This window comes from Lepidochelys kempii, chromosome 7 (genome assembly GCF_965140265.1).
Source record: "Lepidochelys kempii isolate rLepKem1 chromosome 7, rLepKem1.hap2, whole genome shotgun sequence".
NCBI classification, from domain to species: Eukaryota; Metazoa; Chordata; order Testudines; family Cheloniidae; genus Lepidochelys; species Lepidochelys kempii.
Genome location: NC_133262.1, coordinates 109,397,126 through 109,417,018, shown reverse-complemented (window position 1 = coordinate 109,417,018; position 19,893 = coordinate 109,397,126). Strand labels below are relative to the sequence as shown.

The following is a 19,893-nucleotide window of genomic DNA, read 5'->3' as shown; positions in this document are numbered from 1 at the left end:
AGATGTACTTGTCTGTCCATGTCCACAGCCAATACAGACAGAGGGGCTTCATTAAGTTGAAATATACATGCTACCACACAATTGCTGGATCCCAGGGGCTACACTCCCCTGCCATACCACTTGGCTGTAGTCCTGACACAGGGATGGATTATCAGATGCCTTCCTGCCAACGAAGTGCCACCACACTCTCAACCCCACTGATGTTTCTGGTGGTGGTGGTGGCCATACAACTCCCACAACACGTCATTTGCTTCGCTGCTGCTGCTGTTGCACGTTACAGAAAAGTGGGGAGGGGTTAGTCATCCCTCCTGCTGTTCATCCAAAGCCTTTCTCCAAAATCAACAAAGAGATTTTTATAAACGTATAAACATTTCTGCTGCAAATGCTCATGCAAACGTATTCATGCAGCTGTTTGTGGGATTCGACTTTCCACAGAAATTTCCCTGGGGAAAACCACCACATCTGTTCACAGGAAACAAATAAAAGGGACCCCCATACCATTGCAGCAAATGAAATTGTGGGAATTTTCTGAAGTATTCTCCTAACCATTTTTTTTTTTTGCACTATCAGCCTAGGTCTAATGTTTGGAACATTTCATCTTTAGTGTAGTGCTTCTCTAATGGATGGAGTCCATGCATATAGTGTAACACAGTGAAAACTGAGGGGCTGGGGGGAGAAAAAGAAGCTATACAAAGCATTATCTGAATAAATGAGATGATTAAACATCCGAAGATCATATTTGTTTGTTTTAAAAGAGACAGTTGACCAAGCAGAGAAAATGAAATTGGCAGGACTTGAAACCAGTTTGAAGTAATTCCATTGTCACAAATAAACTTAATTATATTAGTATTAATTAATTAATTAGTGTAGTCTGCATCAAAGCAACACCCAATCCAATGGGGTTGGTTGTAGGTCTGTCAGAGTCATAAAATCCCACATACAAGGGGGGAAATAGCTCAGGCGTAAAAATGTGCTCCAGGCTGGAATTTACTATACACTGTCTGGATGTTTTAAAGTTATACAACTGGGGAGGGGTGAGGGGCAGGAAGAGTGCTTGAGTAGCAAACTGAAAACGATGGCAGTTTAAAATAAAAAATATTGCAAGCCTTTCAACTGTAGCGTAGTCTAATCCATTTTAGTATTTAATGTAAATAAAAATAATAAATGGGTGAAGTATTGAATTTTAGAAAATGTGTGCTTTTGTTATTGGTAAAGTAACTCCTTTCCAAACCTTATTTTTAGGATTGGTATTATGCACCTATGCAGTACAGACATTGTGCTAATCTATATACTTGTTAAGATAGGAACCATGGCCCAGATCCTCAAAACTCCCTAACACCCTTAGGAAATCAAAGGGAACTAGCACTTTTGAGCATCTTGGTCCATGTCCTTGTTTTTAATCTCTGTAAAGTGCATGCAAAATGATGGTACAGTATAGATAGGCTTGTCAGAATTCAATTTTTTTTATAATTGTAATGAAGAATATCAGATGTTTATTTTCAAGCCTTTTTTAATTTTTATCTATTTTAAATTTTCACAGTTGTACAAAATGATGGGTTTTAAGTGATTTTTTTTTCTAATTTTATCAATTTAAGTGGTCACAGTTGCAGGAAATTTTGGTTGGGGGGGTCGGACAATAATTATTGAATAGCAGTAGACATTGAGATTCAAAATGATAACACTTTATAACCGTTAAAACACAAGCTATCTACATCACATGTCAAAAGATGCAAAATAAATATCTTGAAGCAGAATTTTTCTTATTTTTCCTATTTTTGCCAATTTTGATGATCATAGATGGAAATGGTTCGTCATCAATTTGTGTATGTGTATGATGAAATCAACATTTACCAATAAAAGTGTAATCCTTCCCAGCCTACATGTAGATGTTCAATATAAAAAGAGATCTGTTGTGATCTGTTGGGCTCAATGTCTGCTCTATGGATTTGGATTACAAGTAATTAGCAAGGAATTTTAAGACTAGTAGCACAAGGGAAGGGTGAGTTCTGAGGATCCAGTTCAGTTCTTCAGAGAATAAACACATTTTCCTCCTTGTGCTGCATCCGTTGTTATTCTTCAGGCCTTATTATACTGGACCTTAAATCCCCGGCACTAGCCACTCCTGAGTGATGTGCATCTCAACTCAGGAACATTCACTCATCAAAGTATTCCTTAGAACTGGGTGAGCTGGGGCTGAATCTCTTCATCTTCCTAGACAGTCACCACTGTCTATGTTGGTTTCAGGCTAGCCAGAAGCGGCATGCTTATAGGAGGGTTTTCTCTGAAAGACAGTAGCACTTGAAACAATATTAAGTCAATCGCTCCTGAAGAAATTGAGTGATAGATAATCTAATCTATCACAGTTATGTGGTCCTATTACCATAGTATCTGAGCAGTTCACAACCTTTAACATATTTATCCTCACAACATGCCGGTGAGGTGGGGAAGTGCTATTATCCCCATTTTGCAGATGGAAATATTGTGCGCCACTGAGCAGTGAGTGCAGCATTATCTGTAGTGTCTGTCTATATTCAACAATTATAATGTGACTATCATCATAGTTTCTGAGGATTTCCTGGGTGAACTGAGTTATAACTTTTTCTCCCTCTTGTGTTCTCTCTTTAAAATGACTAGATTAGGGTGACCAGATAGCAAGTATGAAAAATCTGGACACTTTTTTTTTCCCGAGGGGGGGAGTATAATTTCATATATAAGACACTGCTGCTATTTTGGGACGTCTGGTCACCCTTGTTTAGATCTGATTCGCTTAGTTAATTTTTAGGCCAGGATTTTCAAAAGTGACTAGTGATTTTGAGTGCCCAGCTTGAGACATCTTAAAGGGGCCTGTTTTTCAGAGGGCGAGTTCTCAGCACTGTCTGAACCCGTAGACTGCCACATTCACCCGATGGTAAAACAGGTGAGACCTACGTTGCATACCCACTAACTTGCCTGCAGTATTCCTCCTAAGTCACCAAGCAAATGATTCTCTTCCCACTGTAAATACTTTTCCAGCAGGCAGAGCTGGGGCAACAATGCCCCTGCCTCCCCATTAAGAATAAAATACTCTATGAGCCGTGGAACTGTTTTTCAGAGATAACAATGCTGAACTCTTGTATGGTGTTTTTCTTATTGCAGATTGCAAATACATGGCTCCCCAGTAAGCCTTATGCAGCTCTCAGATCTATGGTGATAAAGACCAGAATAGAATCGAACAGAATAATTGGGGGAGCCCTTGTGTAAATGAGGCTGAAGTTGGCTCTTTAATTTGGAACACAATGATGGTCTTTTGTAGTGAAACACATTTATTATAGGAGATGAAATCCCATATTTTATAGAATGTAATAGCTGGCATTCCAACTTTGCACTTTATTCTAAAATATAACAGTAACACAGACACTGTTAATAATGCAATCAAAGCATTTCAGGCCCTTTTAAATCATGCACAAAGAAGCCTTTGATAGGAAGCAACTTTCATCACCCTCAAAGACTGGATGGATTAGTGTGCTCTGTTTATATGTAGGTAGTTGTAATTTCACATTCGACTGGAGAAGGGCAAGAATAAATTATTGCAGGTAAGCACTAGTGTTAGACTTACTGGTTTTAAAAGGAAAAACATATTTCTTTTTAAAGTGTCTCTAAATGGGGTTATTCAGTGTTGTAAAAGGTACTTTCCATTATTATGCTGATGGTACACATAACAATTATGTTTATATTTTAAAGCACTCATTCTTTTTTGGATAAGCAAATAGTATATTCCTTTAACATTTAATTTATTTCCTGCTTTTGTCATTTTTTTGTGCTTTTGAGAGATTACATTTTGTAAGCAACGTTGGGCAAAAAATGGAGGTGATTTTTGTTTTGCAAAACCTATTTGGGGTTTAGGTTTGCAAAACCAAAACAAAGGGCAATTAGGATCTATTTTATATGAACCATCCTAACTTTGAGTAGGGGACAGAGCTGTTGGCTGAATGGTTCTGGTTTTACCCCATCTCTAGATAAAAGTTCCACGCATGCCTAAGCTGGTTCAGAAGCTGCATATTGTTCTGACATGTTTCAACACCTTGGGAAAAATTTGCAAATTTGGTGTGATCTTGCAATTTACACTAGACCTGAAAACATCAGAATAATTTTGTCAGCCTAATGTCATTATCCCTCTCCAACTTTTTAGTCCTTCCCTAAAAAACAATAGAATCTGTATTGCAAAGATTAAAAAAAAATCCCCCAATCTCCCTCCAAAGATGTTGAGGCCCTCTTTAGAGCTGGTAGAAAATGCTAATTATGTTGCATGAGATTTGGGGAAGGGGGGAAAATGCATTTTCTTTTACCCAAAATCAAAATCCATTTATTTTTATCAGTTTTCAAAAAACAGTTTTGATCATTTTTTTCAGTGTTACCCCACTTCCCCCACCCCCCCAAATAAACCAACAACCCCCATATTTCATTAAAAATTTTACCAAAAGTAAAACAATGTTAATGGAAACCATTTCATTTATTTATTTATTTACAAAAAGGTTGACCAAAATGAAATTTTGGAAATGGGACTATTCATGTGCTTAAAGTTAGGCATATACTGTTAAGTACTTTGCTGAATTGGGGCCTTAATCAAAAGACCTATTTTATAGAAACATCTCCCAGGGAACAAGCTTAGCCTTATGACAGTGAACAGTAGTGACCTCCGCTTTTCAAGACATAATTAGCTCAATGAAAATGCTGTTGGCCAATTCCAAATGTTCAAGTGTTGTTTAACGTATGGAACTCCGAACTCTTAATATAGAAATTACCAAATAAATGTACAATAAGCCTGGAGTGAATATAATTTATCATCTAGTATTTGTTACAATATTTTATTTAAAGAAATCTTTTCTGCCATCTTTTTAATAGCCTCCTCTATTAATCTGGACAGTTGCTTAATTGGGATGATAAACAGTTCACTGGCAGGACTACTGTATTTGCCAATCTCTAAATAAAGAAACTGAAAGGTTAAAACTAACTGACCTCCTATAGTTTTCACCCCTCCCTTTTTAAAGATCCATTCTGTCTGTGTGTGACCTTGCAGGTGTTAAAGCAAAAGTCTTCCAAAATGGGAGGGGCAGTCTGCTTGCAGAATTGTTTTAGTTCCACTGCGTCATCACAAACATATGGTTTCACTTCCAAATGTTTAACATTTCCTTCCATTTCCTCAGGAAATCATTCTTTCTGTTTTTTAAACTTTTGAAACTGGATGGATATCTTTATTGGCAGGCATACAGAAAATGACACAATAATTAAACCCCGTCCAAGATAGGCTTCTGATCATATGATCTGCCCAGCGATCTGTCTTTTCCCTTCCTGGCTGCTAGTCTGTAGTCAAGAATCTGGATGTGCAATTACAGCACAGCTTGCATTGGTTTTGCACTTGTTTAATATAACAAAATTGTCACCTTCTGGGCTTAAGCTGAGACATATGGTTTCACTTCTTAATTCAGAACATGGTCCGTTTATCCCAAAATACTAATTCAGGCCAGAATCCTGCAACTGACTGAGCAGGGTCAACTGCAAGATCAGGGCCTAGGGGAAAAAAATTATATCACCTAAAAGGAATGAAAACAATTACACCATTTATTTATGTTACCTATCAAATATATCCCGTTTTTTATCAAAGACAGACTGGCTCCAGGGAACTGGACTTGAGTCTTGTGTTTAGCTGGTGTTATTGCTGGTATTTCCTTTTTCCTCCTTAAGAATGGGTTAACATTCTCATGTGCTGGCCATGTTATACAGCTATAGTAGCAGGTGTGTGTTCATTTATTCTTTATTTTATATTATCAATAAAAATAATGTTTAACTTGCTTCATAATGTTTTCTGTATCTTGCATGCCATAATGTCAATCTATTGAATGTATGAGTCTCATAGATCATTCAGACAATATATATGCTCCAATACTAGGCTTTAATGATATTATAAGCATTTTAGGGTGAATGTTTCCCATACTATCCTATTTTGACAAACTTTAAAAAGCTGCATGTATTTTTATACTATAAATAATTATGCTATAGATAAAATAAGGCTCTACAAGAAGAAACATTTAAAATGCATCAAATGTTTACGTATATGTGTACATGTATGCTGCATTTTATTACATTGATTCACACATTTAATCTATATTAAGAAATATTACCTTTCGCGCTGTTCACTTTACATTGTCTTGGCTTCAGAGCAATCATAGTAGAGTTTGGGACTTTTAGAAGGGCTCGATTCCTAATTTGGGGAAAAGATGAGTGACACAGAGACTCAGGATGTTTTTTCTGAGTGTACATGATGCACAATAAGTACACAATTACTGTTAACCTTGAACTGAGACAGCAAATGCAGCAAAAGGTTTCTATGTAATTCTACCTTCAGAACTCCAGCTAAACCTCATTCGAGGCTCAGCACATATAGTTTGCCACAGGTCTCTGTTTCTACCCCCCTATTGCATTGCAAATTCCTATTGAATTTGCTGCCCACTCTGATCCTGGCCCAGGAAAGAATTTAAGCACATGCTTAAAGCGCATGCACATATTTAAAGTTAAGCACTTACTTAAATGCTTTGATGGATAAAGGCTTGTGCCGGGTCTCTTTCAGCATCACTGTTTTCCAGGTGTCATCATCCCAATCCATACTGGTATTCTCTTTATGCCTTTCTCCCTACCATCTGACTTTCCTTCCCCTTCATCTCTTTCTTCCCCTTTCTATTCCAATCAAAGGATTCTCATTTTTGTGTCCTCACTTGAATTGAGCAAGTTCTGCTTTGATTGCTATTGCTCTGCATGTGTCTTCTCTCTAGAAACCTACAGGTTTGAGCTGCAAAACCATGCAGCGCTTGAAAGGGCCATTATCAAGGCAGTTAGGCCTAAAATTCAGCAATCTGACTTTCTCTCAGTATATGCCTGTGTCATACTGTTCCATGCTGCATACCCCAGCCAATACAAACACACCAGCACCACAAGTTGTTGTTAGTGGGTGGTCCAGAGGACAAATTAAGATTAAAATAATGGGCGGCTTGTATAAGAGGCCCTGACAGCTGGCCTGCCACCTTTGGAGTATGCCACCGCCGCCAAAAGGGCACCCTGGCCGTGGCCCCACCCATGCTGTGCCCCGAGGCCCTGCTCCCATTCGTCCTTTTCTGCCCAAAGCCCCGCCTTCACTCCCCCTCTTCCCGTCCCCGCACCACCCACATGGGGGCCAGAGGGGAGGGCGTGAAGAGGCATGCGTGAGTGGTGAGTGGCTGGCTGGGAGGTGGGTGGGGGGGCCTCGGGGAAGGGGGCAAAGAGGCACGAGAGGTGGGTGGGGGTGGAGAATGGGCGGGGTTCCAAGGGGAGGAAGCCAAGCAGGGGCAGGCCTTGGGGTGGGATCATGGTCCAGGCACGCCCATTCTCCCCAAATGGAGGAGTCACACGCCACCCATGATTAAAATAACGATACGCCATTCACTTTTGGGTTCTTGGCAAATATATGACTATTATCCAACTCGTCCAGTATCTTGTCTCTGATAGCCACCGGTACCCGATGCATCAGATCACAGGCACTGACTTTTGGTTTTGCTGGTGGGTGCCCGTTTCTGCCACATCCCCTCCATGTGAGCGGTGGGAGGAGCCTCAGGGGGAAGATGCTGAGCAAGGGTGCGGCCTCGGGGCAGAGTAGGGGGTAGGACCACTGTCTGTGCCAGGGCCCACAAAAGATTAATCCAGCTATGCGGGTGCTGAGTACCTCCTCTTATTTTTTGATGGGTGCTTCAGCCCCAGAGCACCCATGGAGTCGGCACTTATGCATCAGAGGATGATGCAAACCCAAAACCTGCAATCCATACGCATGGGTGTATGCAATCACTAGACTTGTCACCAGCCCCTACATAGGAGGTGGAGGGTGTTTGGTTCCCCCTGCCTTTACAACCCATGCAAAAGATGGCTGTAATCTGGCCATATGTGAGCAATTCCAAAATCGGATATATATTCCACCTGGGGCTTACATCCTGTTATTGCAGGGGATGGGCATGACAAAATCAGCTCTAGTGGGTAAAAACCCTGTTGTGGGTATGTAGAATCTCCGTCAAATGGACGGTTCATTCACAGATTCCAGTGTTCACCTATGTTTTTTCTACTAGTAGAGGGTGGGGGAAATAAACGCACAAGCTACTACAGCTGTAAGATAAAAGTAACCCAGGCACTGACAACTTGTGTGGGTTTTGTATGTCTGTTTGCAGTGTTATATTATGTGTTTGGAAGTGAGTTGTTTCCATAATAACAGTGACTGCCATATGGCAACGAGGAAGGCGGTGAAAAGAATGCTTAAGGGAACACAATATGTTGTTTGACATTTTGTGTATTTTTAAAGCAATAATATATCTTAAGTGTGTGCAGCAGCCCCATGCTAACTAGTGTTTAATGCTGATCTTGCAAAGCTAACATTTGATACCAGCTGGTTTATACTTGAGCCATGTCAATTTGTGGTACTCTTTCTTTTTCCTCGTTTTCCTTTTAAATATTGATTCATAAAGTGCTTTTCACTGTAGTCACATGGCTGTTCAGTGCTGTACAATGATGGAACAACAATTAAAAATACAATAAAGCAGTAGGTGAAATAAACTTCTAAAGGGGGACGTCATGTGAAACTCAATCTCATCAGTAAGATATTGTATGTGCAAAGCCCTCGTTACTGCCAATGAACAGATAACACAGATTTTTAAATACTTTTAAGATATATATACCATAAATACATGTATATTAGAGAAGGGCTTTAGCCACAAAGTCAAACCCTAATTTTCCCAGAGTTTAGCAGCATTCTGACCTGTATTTAAATATATGGGGAACTGGGGATAGGGCTATTGCAAGTTCCCGTTAATTCCAAACATTGATGCAACTGCATGTGCAAATTCACTTTTTCAAGGCTTCTGGTAACTCTCACCTGAAGGTTCCCCCCCCCCCTTTTCCCCACAAAGGTAACCAATATGGGAATTGCCTTCTCTGATTCTATATAACTCCAGAAATGAAAGGTCAACAATTGTCATCTTATCATGGCTGAATGACATGAGCGGGACTTTTTGCCTGCACTAGGAGTGTAGAATTGAGCACGTGCTTGCCTCGTGGGTCCTGTGTTTTTGGCTTTGATTTCCCAAGGGGGGGTTATGGTTTGGAGTCCTTTTACTGCGCTCACTTGTGGTGTTTTAAAATTGTAGCCAGCCCAAAACACACACAGAGGATCTTCAGGTTTTTACACTCTTTTTTTTCTTCTTCTTTTATTGCCTCTAGATAGAGATTATTACAGTTTATGCGACAAGCAGCCAATTGGAAGGTTTCTCTTTCGGCAGTTCTGTGAAACTCGACCGGAGCTTGAGTGTTACATTAGGTTCCTTGACTCGGTGGTAAGTTAATTCTTCTGATATTTGCAGTGCTTTATTGCACTCTGTTCCTTGGTAATGAACTTAAGAACATCAGTGTAGGAGTACAAAAAAATAAACCATTGTTCTTAAGGAGTAACATTCTCTACATGAGCACAAAGATGTGAGCCTTTCATGTATTAGGCTCCTACAGAATATTTGGTTTGTCACCATAAATATCTCTATCATGTCAATAGTCAAAAAATTTTTTGCTCCCTCTCCAGAAGCTTCTTCTTGATATCCAGCAATCATTGTAAACCTTGACTATAAAATATATTGGAAAATACAGGGTTTTTAATATTATTGAATTGACATTACTGATCCAATCCTACTTAAAAAGGAAAAATTTGTATTGGTCATCTGTGAACTCAGTGTAAGAGAGTGTAAGATTTTTTTTTAGCTTGATAGACATCATAAAAAGAATGTTAATGCTATTTGACCAAAATCTTTGTGTAGACTCTGATCCTGGGATTTGGTGGCACAAACAGACTGCTGAGTCCATGCAATGTATCGCAAGATCAGGATCTCATTAAACACAGACTCTTTCTTTGGCTTGTTTATACAATATAAAACGGGATGGCAATTGGTTCTAAGTGTAGTGTGTTAGATTACCATGTTGCCTTGCCTCTGTAACAAACGATAAAGCAACTTTTAGCAATATGCCTTCTTTCATAAGCAGGCTCAGAAGTGCTCTACACTCTGCTTAGAACACAGAGACACATATGTGAAAAATGGCCTTACAATTGCACCCACCACTTTTCATGTCTGTTTTTGCAGATGCACCAATATGGATTTGCATGCATCAATGCATTTGCACGTGCATCGGAGAATTGCACACTCAGACTCTTAGATGTGAAGGGTGGTGAGTGCAGTTTTAGAGGTCAGATTGCAATCTCTTTGATCTCTGGGTTCACCACTTGCAAATACATTTCACAGTTTCCTCATGCTACGGCAGGTGCTCACCTGGCTGAACTTTCAGATTGCTGAGTAGAGTGAAAAAAGGTTACAAATGCCTTTAAGAATATATCCAAGATTGACTGTTATGCTGTATCTCTGTCATAGGAAGACAGTGAAGGAGCCAAAATCATTATTTTTCAATGGAAAGTGTAGTGCCTACCTCTAAGCATTCTGTGACAGTAGCCATCATGCAGTTGTCATAGACTAGCTATGGAGTAGATTCGGTAGGGTAGCCAGACAGCTTCCATCTTGAACTCCTACTGGCAGTGCAACTGGGTAGCTAAATGTGTGCATATAGCTACATTTATTAGCTACTGCACACAGGTGCCTGCTAGAAAACCTGTGGGCAGCTGCGGGAGGACAGGCAGAAGCTGCTGTCATAGAATGACTCTGTTCATCCTCCATTGAAACACAAGCCATCTTTGGGATGGATTTTGGCCTCTACACAACAGTTTAGTTCAGGAAATGGGGACAGAAATGAACAGTGGTCTTTGCCTGCCTGATGGAAGTGCCTTTAGTCATCCATTTAAAATGTGCGAAGATTATGTCTTACCTTTTGGTTTGGGAGACAACATCGAGAAAGAATGATCTTTGGTTTCTGTGTGTCTTCCATTTAAAAGAAAACAGGAAGTTTTCAAAATTCAGAGTGGTTACAGAATTTAGGGGCTCTGTGTGCCACTATTGTCTATTATTAATAGGCTTAGAGGGATTACATTTTTATGAATAAATGTCAACTTCACCATACACACACAAACCAACAGAAAAAATATTTCTATTGATCATTGAAATTTACAGATAGGCAAAGTAAGAAAAGGGCTGCTAGAGAACTTATTTGAGTTTAATGTAAGGATGTTTACTTTGTATATTTTGACATGTGATGTTGACTAATTGTGTTTTAATGGTTATAAAGCTTTAACTTTTTGAATCTCATTGTGTTGTAGTGTCATTAAATAATTATTGTCTGACACCCTCCCCCCCATATTTCTTGGAATTATAAAAAATTAAATCGATTAAAAACCAGGGCCGGCTCTAGGCACCAGCAAAACAAGCAGGTGCATGGGGCAGCACATTCCTAGGGGCGGCATTCCGGCGCCGGCCATGCTGCCCCTGGAAATGTGCCCCTGTTGCCCCCATTCATCTCCGCCTGCTCCCCTGAGCACGCCGCCGCCACTCCGCTTCTCCCCACTCCTTCCCAGGCATGCCGTGCGAAACAGCTCTTTCGCGCGGCAAGCCTGGGAGGGAGGGAGGGGAAGCCGAGCAGCAGCTCGCTCGCTCGGGGGAGCGGAGGTGAGCTGGGGCGGGGAGCGGTTCCTCTACCCCCACCTCCGTTACTTCCTGTGCTCCCCCGCCACCCTCGCTCACCTCTGCTCCGCCTGCTCACCTGAACGCACCGCCTCTCCCTCAGCTGAGAGGGAGGGGGGAGAAGTGGAGCGGCGGTGTGTTCAGGGGAGCAGGCGGAGTGGAGGTGAGCTAGGGTAGGGGGTTGTGGGGGGGAAGCTGCAGGAGGCAATCGGGGGGGGGAAATGCGGCACGCCCGGGGGAGGAGGCAGGGCCAGGGATTTGGGGAAGGGGGTGGGAAGGGGGGGAGTTGGGACGGAGGCGAGGGGGGGGGCACAAAAAAAGCAGTGGTGGCCAAAAGTTTTTTTTGATTGGGGTAGCAAAAATCCTAGAGCCGGCCCTGATAAAAACACTTATGCTTAAAATTAAACATGGATATTGCCTGTCAGAATTGCTTTTTAAAAACTGAATTCTGTATTTGTATTCCAGGAATGCCAAGAAGCCACAGAGATCAGGGTCCCATTGTGCTAGTCATGTACAAACACACAGTAAGAGAAAGTCTAGGCTTTGAAGAGCTTACGGTCTAAATAGATAAGAGAGACAAAGGCTGGGCAAAAAGAAGTATTATTATCCCCATTAGGGTGTATATCATCCTGTCACGACAACACAATCAACTTTACAATACAACATGATAACCTTTCTTTACACAAAGTACTGGGGGTATTGCTGAAGTCACTCTTGGAGTTTAGGGCAACAAACTGCCTTACCCTTCTGCAGCCCTTAGCCTGAGATCCTGAGAGTGAAACCAGCTATGGCCTTTTAGCACCCTCCTAGCTGTAGTGCAGTGTTTGTGGGTATGTCTACATTGCAATAAAACACCTGCAGTTGGCCTGGGTCAGCTGACTCAGGTTCACAAGGCTCAGGCTGTGGGGCTATAAAACTGCAGTGTAGATGTCTGGAGTGTGGGCTCTGGGACCATCCCTCACTGATCCAGCTCAAGTCCAGACAGTTACACTGCAATTTTAGAGCCCCCACAAGCCTGAGTTAGCTGACACAGGCCAGCCATGGGTGTTTTATTGCACTGTAATCAAACCCTTAGACAAGAATACCGTGAAAGGTTAAGAGGAGGCTGGTAAGGGAAATGGTTGTGTTTAAAAGCTCCAAACCCCAATAACCCCAGACAAATATCCCACGACCCTTCTGCAGGGATGCTCTTGGCAAACACTCTTTGCTTGCAGCTCTGACCCTTAAGTGTCTTGTGTACTACTGCAATATTTCAGTGTAGCCAAGAGATCTGTATTCACAGTCCAACTGAGATCACCAATAATTGGTGGAACAAAATGACTGAGCTATATGGAGGTCTGGATAGTCACTCTCTTATCTTTCAGAGTAGCAGCCGTATTAGTCTGTATTCACAAAAAGAAGAGTACTTGTGGCACCTCAGAGACTAACAAATTTATTTGAGCATAAGCTTTCATGCTCACGAAAGCTTCTGCTCAAATAAATTTGTTAGTCTCTAAGGTGCCACAAGTACTCCTTTTCTCTTATCTTTGAACAGCTTTGATGGCTTTTGTTTATCGATTTCAATTTCTGTAAAAGTTTGCTGACCATTAGTGAAGTTTCCTATATTATCCAACCTCAAGGTCCAGCAACACAGCACACAGCCATTAAATTGAATTTCAGCCAAAGTCAGTCTGTGTGGCATGGGTTATGGGAACCAGGCCAATTCCTAGGTTACACAGAAGAGGCCCATAATGAGACCAAATGTCTGATTTTACAGCCCCATTCTGAGACCACCAGAAATGTGGACCATACCATTTTAGAGACCACCTGCTGCCCCAAGACCTGCAGTGGGCAAAGTACCGCCTTTTGGTTGCTCTGTGACTTCATTATTCTGTCTAAAGTAGGAAACACAACAAAACTTTGTTTTTACTTAGTACCAAATAAAGATGAAAAATAATTTAAAATACTCAGCTCTTCACCAGAGGATCTCAGAGCACTCTGCTGGATTGCGAGTATTATTATCCCTGTTTTACAGAGAGAGAGAAAGTGAAGCACAGAGAGGTTAAGTGACTTGCCCAAGGTTGCACAGAAAATCAGTGGCACAGCCCAGAATACACCTATGTCTCCTGCCTTCCAGTCCCCTTCTTTAACCACTAGACCATACTGCTTCCAAAAGCAGGGAACAATAAATGCTGTGTGTGATTTACAAGCACAGGTTGGAGTGGAAACTGCAAGCTGAGGAGTTCTGTCAGACAGTCACCAGCCTACCCATGATCTCTCTTTTCCATATGCAAGACAGACCCACTTTAGAGAGAACTTTCTCACTCCTCTGATTTCAAACATCAGTAATATCGACCTGCATTACATATTGAGAAAAGTCCCTCCTTTACATGGCATTTATTTCAGCTGTCACGAGCACCCAAGTGATGTACTGGGGAGACTGATTATAGGGTATATTATAAATTTGTTTGTATTTTTAAAGCGTTCATTTTTACAATAAAGCACGTTCCACAGTCACTAAAGTTAGCACAGGAAACAGATTCCTCTTGCTGATACAATTGTCGGGTTGTTACAGTTAGAGTGTGACAAGGGATGTTGACTAGATAAAAATCACAGGCCTGATTCCCCACGGCCTTGCACCTTGCACAGTGATTTATATCTCTGCCAAGCGAGTGCTGCCTGGGTATCAAATGCTGCTGAATCACAATAGTAGCATTATACACTCACTTTGCCCAGGTGTAACTGACTATACAAGGTGCAAGGCAGAGGAGAATTGGGGCCTACATTTTCAAATAGATTTATCTGTGTGACCAATTCAGGGCCGGATCCAAAGCCCTTCGAAGTCAGTTGGGGCAAGCTGTGACAGTGTGGGTAGAGAACAATGCAGAGGAGTGGGAATGGAGGGGAAGATATGAATGACAGTGATAAGAACACAAGATTGCATCTATGACTATGGATAAGATTTTCAAAAGCACTCAACGTTGGCTTAACTCTTCTCCCATTGAAATCCAGGGCAAACCCCCCTCCCCATGTCTTCAATGAGGGCAGAGTTAGGTCAACACTGAGCCTTTTTGAAAATCCCACCCTGCAAAAATTAATACAATATTTTATTGAAATTAACAAGTTGTTGGACTTTACTTTTCATCTCTATTTAATGCTAAGATTTGAACACTTGTCTCCTTTGTACACTATGTCCTGCCAAATAATGTGTTTCAGTCACAGATATGCATACAGGCCAAAATTTCCAATTTAACTGGCTTTATTTTTAAACATGAAGATAGGGCCCTAACATTAGCATTAGTCTTGATTTCAAAATTATCAGTGATGGAGAATCCTCCATGACCCTTGGTAAATTGTTTCAGTGGTTAAGTACCCTCATGGTCAAAAATTTACACCTTATTTCCAATCTGGATTTGTCTAGCTTCAACTTCCAGTCATTGGATCATGTTATACGTTTCTCTGCTAGACTGAAGAGATCAGTATTAAATATTTGTTCCCCGTGTAGATACTTAGAGACTATAATCAAGTTAAATAGATCAAACTCTTTGAGTCTATCACTATAAGGCATGTTTTCTAATACTTTAAATGTTCTCATGGCTCTTCTTTGAGCCCTCTCCAATTTATCAACATCCTCCTTGAATTGTGTGTACCAGAACTGGATACATTATTCCAGCAGTGGTTACACCAGTGCCAAATACAGAGGAGCAGTTCCCAGAAGGGTCAATTCCAACATAAGGAGAGAATTAAAAATGGAGGGGAGTATAAGTGATGCTAAGCAAAGTGTCACGCTAGAGCCCACTGCTAAGAAGGGCACTGCCAAAAGGGAAGCTGTGGCTCTGAACCAAAAACTGTGCCACAATTTTGTAAATCAGCCTTTCTCAAACAGAATAAACTACCAGAAAGTTAAAACTGATCACCCTGTGTTTTAATGTTTCCTAGCAATACGTTCCAAGGGGTTGAGATTGAGATGCTGTTACACATTGGGGGCTAGGTGTGCTGTAGGACAGAAAGTGCAGGAATGTGTCAATCTGTCCTACCACACAGAATTATAGCTCTGCTTCCAAGTGCTTCTCGGTAAGGAAGGCATGTGTGTGCAGAAGATTAGATATGTTCTCTGAGCCATTTCACGTGAAATAGGCAGCCCTTAAAATGAACAAAGTATATGTAGGGGTGGCTTGCAAGTGGTGATGCCCAACATTTGTAATAAAATTGAAGGTTTTAATATGCACCGAAAAAGGATGATCCTGTGGCTGAAGAACTGGGCTAGCACTTGGGAGAGCTGCTGTAGACTCCCCGTATGGCCACAGGCAAGTCGCTCAATTTCTCTGTGCCTCAGTTTCCCATCTGTGCAATGGGGATAATAGGACTTCCTTTCTCCCACCCTCTGTCTGTCCTGTCTATTTATGTTGTAAGCTCTGTGGGGCAGGACTGTTTCTGCTGTGTGTATGAACAGCACCTAGGGCAATGGGGCCATGCTCTTGGCTAAGTATTCTAGATCACAAGAGTGTCTTACCACTGGCCTTTACCAGGCAGGAGGGACATGGGTCAATGTGTTTGTGGTAGCCCAAAGTGCCCCAACACTGCCAGACCTTTGGCAAGTGAAACTTGCTGAAACTCCAAAGAGAGAAGCTGACTCAATTGTGTAAACCCAACAGCGAGTCCAGGACCAGCCCTGAAAATTAGGAGGTGCCCTACCTCACCTGCACTCTAACCAGCTTTTCCTGTCACCTTATCCATCCCAAATCACCTGTAAACCACAGTGGTCTGGGCTGCCAAAGCCAAGGGACACAACACTCAGATGCCACTCTATCAATAGGCATGGATGCAAGATTGCTAAAATATGGTGGTCAGCTGACAACAAAGTACACCCCTCCGGTCATCTGAAATCTGTTCACTTCCATTGGCCTCCTTAGCTGCTCCATCAAAATAGGCTTCTCCCCTAAATGAGAGAAGAGCATCCCAGCCTTAAATTGCAGGCATTCTCACCCTCCTGCTGAGAAGTCTTTATACCACCTCACACCACCATCTCCCCACCACCACACACACACACCTGTATCCTCATACATACATATGTAATATCTCCTGTGTGTAAAACAGTCATTTGCCAAACTCTTTGGTAGGCTTCCAGAGGAAGGCATTGTCCAAAATGAAAGCTATTGTTACTGCAGCATGCTGTAGCTGGTTTATGGTGAAATTAACTCTCTTGAAAACCCTTACAAGTTATTCATAGGCTGCCCTACCAGGCATTGTAGTAGCATGCTTACAAATATTGTAGCAAAGAAATATCTATTTGTACCTGTTGAAAGAAGGTCCTTAAAATAAAGTTTTGCAGGACACATTTCCTATGCTGGAGGGCGGGGGGGATCAATAAGTAGCTGATGTCTTAGCTGTATACATTTCCTGTTCTCCAAGCTGGTATCTGCAGAACTAGAATATGGTAATCCAGTGCAGGATTTTAACATGAATGTTTCGTAAAATAATACACATACACAGATGCTCTGACTTTCAGCAGGTCTCGCTGTGTCATGATTTCCCTTTGGACTGGTCTTCTGCCTATCTTGCAGCCTCCCTCAGTTCCCTCCCCTGCTTCCTCTACTCATTTTTAATTGAAAATTCCTAATCATTTTGGGTGGGGGGGGGGGCTTTTCAGTTTATAACATGAGCCAGAATGGGTCTGAGTGGAGGGAGTCATGAACAGACTGGCTGACTCAGTTCAAGAGAAAAATAAATTCCAAATCATTTCACCCACCAAAGAGCAGAGCTACATTGTACTTACTTACACTGCCCTAAACTAAAAGAGCATTCTGCAGAAATGTAAGCTGCATGATTTAAGAATAGAGAACAGTCCAATTGCCTGTCTAGGTTGTTTCTGCTGGAGCCAGGGGCTGGCAGTGGGGGTACAATTACCTCGTGGAATTTTTCAACTGAATGCTTCACTAGACACACATATGGAAGGGAGGTAAAAAAGGTCAACAATCATCCACTTTAATTCCAGTTATTAAAAGTTACCCTTTCGTCTAGACTGTTTTCATTTGTTTAGTTTGATTCCTGTACATGGTATACAAACTGCAGAGTGTGTGTGTATATGAGGGACGGCGGGAGGGGTAAACAGCACAGATGGTGATGTCTACCATTAAGGTTACCCAATACTTCCCATTATAAGATCCTGGCTTTAGTTGCTTTATCACTTTGCCAAACTTTAACCATTTGGGCTGAAATTTTCCATGCTGGATGTCTGCCTCAGGTTAAGCCACTTCATAGACCATGTTTAGGGGAAAATATGTTGTTTTGCCCATGTTACAAAAATTGTTACAACTATATAGCTGAAAAGTTGTAGTACCTCTATGCTGTGACTTTAAATTTGACAGGGGGGGTTGCCTTGCTAACAGAGATGGGGCTTTTGTTGTCCTTGTGAAAATCCACCCACATTTGGTCAAGGTATAAACCTCTAAAAAAAATCTCATTTTGCACACACTCAGTAGAGACTGGTTAGAGTCTGGCAATTAAATTCTCTGTGGAAGAATAGGCTGCCCCCATGTGTCCCCTTGTGGGTGGGGTGCTTCTGCTCTGCCTATTATTCTTCCTTCTTCCAAGCCCTTTTACAAAGACTCCACGTGCTTGTTTCTCCAATCACTACCTTTATAGGGGTCTGGGTTTATTCAGGCAATAACTCAAAAGTAATACTCAGAGTCCCGCAAATAATCTGTCCAAGACATGGCTCTTACCTCAGAGCCTGGGCGAGTGAAAAGGGCTCATCTTGTTCTTTTTCTTTTTTATGAGTTCTCAAGGGGTGACCCACCTGGGGGTTTGGCTTGCAGCTGTCCTGCTCAGATCTGACTCCCCTGCAGACTTCCCAGAGTCTACTTCCTCAAACAACAGCTTCAGCTCTTTTATAAGGAACTAGCTGCTTCTGGTTCCCTCCCTGCACCAGGCATCTCTGGTTAGCTCATTTAGCAAGCCTGCTCCAGGCTGGCAGTCTCCTGCAGGCAACTCCCAGCATGCTCCATCCCCTCCCAGTGCCTGTGTGCTGACCACACGGCTCTTGTGCCATCCCAACAGAGGGCCTGAGCATGCTCCATTCTTGGGCTGCAGGGGCTGAGCAGGACTTTCACTGCAGTTGCTCCTCCAGTGGTGCCAGCTATGAAAACCGAGGGCAGGGAAACTTTTTCTCTCAGTGTCCCCCCGCTGGTGTCCAGGTGGCATGGAGGAGAAGGCAGAAGCAGCCTGACCTGAATGCAGAGAGGCTAGGAACAGGTGCGGGAGAGGGAAAAGATGCATGGCAGCTGATGAGGAGGGTAGAAAACTTGCAGGAGAGGGGTTAGGAGCAGGTGCTGGGGGTAGGGGAAGAAGGGCCAAGAGCAGAAGGAAGTGTGTAGACTGGCAGGAACCAAGGATGTTGGAGGATAGGAGCAGAGGGGAACACGGGCATGAGCTGGGGGAAGGCCCAGGTCAGGGGACAGGAGCAGGACCAGGGTAGGGACTGTGGAGGGGGGATAGGAGCAGATGAGGACAGGAAGAGACTAGAGGGATGGGGTAGAAGGGTCTACAGAACCTGGAATTGAACCTATTACTCCTGAGTCACCACATTCCTTTGCTATCTGGCAAATAGCTGTGAAACCCATGGGCAAAGTGTGTGTCTCCATCCTCCTGTATTGGCATGTCCACCTGGAATATAAGTCTTTTACTGCTGCTAGTTACGAGATTCCATGCTGATGGCCCATGGCTCTATATGGCTCCACATGACATTTAAGTTTTGGTGTATTTTTTCAAGCTAGGAAATGGCACACCATAAAAAACCTAAGTTAAAAGAATATTATTAAGGTTGCAAAGGCAAGCACTCAAATGAGAAAATGCCAGAATTAAGGTTGCTCATACACTAAGATATAGGGCGTGTCTACGCAGTGTGCTACAGGGGTGTGATTTCTAAAGTGCTCTAATGTGCTGTGCACTAATTGGCCCATGCTGACCCTGCTGGGTACACTTAAAATTTCCTAGTGGACTTTAATGGACTTTAAGGGAATTTCGATTGTGCACCATGTTGCAATTGTAACTAATAATGCTATTGCTATTAATTATGTACTTTCAGACTGTAACCAGTTTTTCTAGTGCTGAGGAAGAAGGGGAGGGGTCTTCTGGTTAAAGCACAAGATTGTGAGTCAGCAGACCTGAGTACTCATCCAGGCTCCAGAACAAACTTTCAGTGACCTTGGGCCACGCGCTTAATCTGTCTGTATTTATATAATTCTTCCTATTGTAACAA

At 42.2% G+C, this 19,893-nt stretch overlaps 1 protein-coding gene across 5 annotated transcripts in view; it reads left to right on the top strand.

Moving 5' to 3' along the window:
* GRK5 (G protein-coupled receptor kinase 5) overlaps positions 1–19,893 on the top strand; it is a 222,736-nt gene that overhangs the window by 125,227 nt on the left and 77,616 nt on the right. For 2 of the 5 annotated variants that reach the window (XR_012160063.1, XM_073354222.1), the window contains exon 3: positions 9,268–9,380. The exons of 1 other annotated variant lie outside the window; for it this stretch is intronic. Coding sequence is in view for 2 of the 4 variants with exons in the window: in XM_073354222.1 (XP_073210323.1) it covers positions 9,268–9,380 (113 nt within the window). In the remaining 2 variants the exon portion in view is untranslated. Of the gene's footprint in view, positions 1–9,267; positions 9,381–12,119; positions 12,179–19,719; positions 19,785–19,893 lie in introns of those variants that run through there. 2 more of the 5 variants (XM_073354224.1, XM_073354223.1) reach the window with 2 other exon arrangements.